The sequence below is a fragment of the Melospiza melodia genome, unplaced genomic scaffold, assembly GCF_035770615.1.
Source record: "Melospiza melodia melodia isolate bMelMel2 unplaced genomic scaffold, bMelMel2.pri scaffold_28, whole genome shotgun sequence".
In the NCBI taxonomy this organism is placed as follows: Eukaryota; Metazoa; Chordata; class Aves; order Passeriformes; family Passerellidae; genus Melospiza; species Melospiza melodia.
The window spans coordinates 6,751,496-6,754,388 of NW_026948600.1; the positions used below are offsets into that span (position 1 = coordinate 6,751,496).

Sequence of the window (2,893 nt, forward strand, 5' to 3'; positions counted from 1 at the left end):
GAAGCAGCTGCTGGCAGGGACAGCTCCAGGCAGCAGAGCCCCTGGCAGGCAGTGGGGGCAAAGTGCCCCCAGACTGTGCTGGGATATTTAAAGTCCCATCCAAACCAAACTATTCCATGATTACTTTCCTTACAGATCCCCATGCCCAGGCATTGCAAATGTCCAACAGCAGCTCCATCAGCCACTTCCTCCTGCTGGCATTGGCAGACACGCGGCAGCTGCAGCTCCTGCACTTCTGCCTCTTGCTGGGCATCTCCCTGGCTGCCGTCCTGGGCAACGGCCTCATCATCAGCGCCGTAGCCTGCGGCCACCACCTGCACACGCCCATGTTCTTCTTCCTGCTCAACCTGGCCCTCACTGACCTGGGCTCCATCTGCACCACTGTCCCCAAAGCCATGCACAATTCCCTCTGGGACACCAGGGACATCTCCTACACAGGATGTGCTGTCCAGCTCTTTTTTATTGTTTTCTGCACTACTACAGAGTATTTCCTCCTGACCATCATGTGCTATGACCGCTACGTGTCCATCTGCAAACCTTTGCACTACGGGACCCTCCTGGGCAGCAGAGCTTGTGCCCACATGGCAGCAGCCGCCTGGGCCACTGCCTTTCTCTATTCGCTGCTGCACACAGCCAATACATTTTCCCTGCCCCTCTGCCATGGCAATGTCCTGGACCAGTTCTTCTGTGAAATTCCTCAGATCCTCAAGCTCTCCTGTGCCAAATCCCACCTCAGGGAACTGGGGCTTCTTGCTGTAAGTGCCTGTTTGGTATTTGTTTGTTTTGCATTCATTGTTTTCTCCTATTTGCAGATCTTCAGGGCAGTGCTGAGGATCCCCACTGAGCAGGGACGGCACAAAGCCTTTTCCACCTGCCTCCCTCACCTGGCTGTGCTCTCCCTGTTCGTCAGCAGTGTATCAGTTGCGTACTTGAAGCCCCCCTCCCTGTCCTCCCCATCCCTGAATCTGGCCCTGTCAGTTCTGTACTCAGTGGTGCCTCCAGCTCTTAACCCCCTCATCTACAGCCTGAGGAACAAGGAGCTCAAGGCTGCAGTGTGGAGACTGATGACTGGATGGTTTCAGAAACATTAAACTGATGTTGGCTTCAGTGTGGAAGTTTGTTTTGTTTGCTTTAGTTTTTTTCTATTATCCACAAAGACATGTCATCCTTTGTGCCATTTCCCGTTTGTTTCTTTCCACCTTTATTTGTGGCCACAGACTGTGTCAATGAGGGGCTGCACTCTTGGTGGCTTTAAATAAACTAAAGGATCTCCCAGCAGAGTTTTCTGCAGAGATGCCCTTTTGTTGACTTCTCTGGGGCTGCAGCAGCAATGTCTGTGTGCAGAGCTGTGGGCAGATCAGTGCTGGCACAGCAGCTGTGCCCCGCAGCAGCCACACTTGTTGTTGCCAGTGCTGCTGCTGTGGCCCTGCCCCACTGCCCTGGTGGCCCTGGTGTTGCTGTAGGGCCTGAGTGCTCTCGGGGCCGGGCACAGCCCTGGGGGTGGCAGTGCCGGGGCTGCAGCAGGGACAGGCCATGGGCACTGCTGGGGCAGCGCTGACGCCTCAGGCCAGGCCCTGGGGGCTCCAGGCTCCTTGCCCAGGCTCTCTCAAGAACACGGCCAGGCTGATGCACAGCACAGAAAACCCCTGTGAGCAGTCCCAGGCTTGGTGTGGGCAGGCTGGGGGTAAACAGCATGGCTGGGGCTCTGCAAGGGCCCTGGGGAAGATGGGAAGGAGCAGCAGAGCAGGGGCTGACCCATCCCCAGTGTGCTGCACAGCCCAGGGCAGCGTCCCAGAGTGTCCTGATGGAGCTGCCAACAACATCCCCCCTCTGCAGCCCTGGCCTCTCCCCCAGCTCACACAGGTGCCCCATCCTTGCAGGCACAGACACGGCAGCACTGGCTCAGCAGCCCCTGTTTGCATTGCACACAGCAGGGGGAGCACCCCCATGCTGTTGCTGTGGGGACATGAACCTGAGGGAACACAAATGCCATCAGCCTGAGACAGAGTAAAGATCCATTCTGAATTAGGTGTCTAAGAAAGGTGACAAATCTGTGAGGCCAAAGCTGAAGGAAGAACTCACATGCCGAGACAGCAAGGAGACAGAGAAAGAAAAACAGAAAAGACCACAAGGTCGATTTGCCCCCGACTTAGAAATTCCTTTGATAAAGAAGAACTGGTGCTAAATGTCACATGGAATGAATATGTATGAACTTATCGTGAAACTGTATGCATATGCATTTGGAAGGGGGATAAAAGAACACCCGAGGTCTTCAGAGGTACGCATGCCTTTTTGGGGACTTGCGTCTGGCTCACATCGTAATAAAAGCATACCGGGCTTTACAACTTTTACAAAGTTGTGAGGTTTCTTCTTTTCTCCGCAAAACGTTATGGCGAGCCAGGCTGGAGTTCTCTGTCCCCGCAGGGGCAGGGGGGATAGACGCATCTCCTCGGCACGCCCTAGGATTTTTTCCTGGTGGGGCTCCGCTCGTCTCAACTTGCCACCTGCGAGGACAGACAAGGATCTGCTGGCCTGTGGAGGAAGATACGGTATGTACTGAGGGGCCCCCCGGGGGAAGGAAAGGAGAGCAAGGGAGTAAACCACCCAGAGACATCTGATTCAGCTGATAGAGCAGCTGTATTAGAGACGGGGTTCATCGTTCTGATAGAGTGGAACTGCTAGTGGCTCTGGGGGTGAGCCGGGTGAACCCGTGTATGTGTGTTGGGGGTTCATAGTTCTGATAGAGCAGAACTGTTGAGCCCGTGTGTGCTTTGTTTGTGCGTGTGTGATGTCCGGACACTGTGTTGCTGTATGGTTAATGTGTGCATTGTGTGGTCGGTGCACTGTGTTTCTAATCGTGCAAGTATATAAGTGTATGGTGTATAAAAGGAAT

General features: G+C 54.5%; 1 protein-coding gene across 1 annotated transcript; it reads left to right on the top strand.

Moving 5' to 3' along the window:
- Nucleotides 1-539: 539 nt before the first annotated feature.
- On the top strand, nt 540-2,439 carry LOC134433876 (olfactory receptor 14J1-like; the record flags this gene model as incomplete). Its single annotated transcript, XM_063182577.1, has 2 exons — nt 540-1,001; nt 2,425-2,439. Coding segments are annotated over 2 exons (477 nt in total), but the record flags the coding sequence as incomplete, so codon positions are not given.
- Between the last annotated feature and the right edge of the window lie 454 nt (nt 2,440-2,893).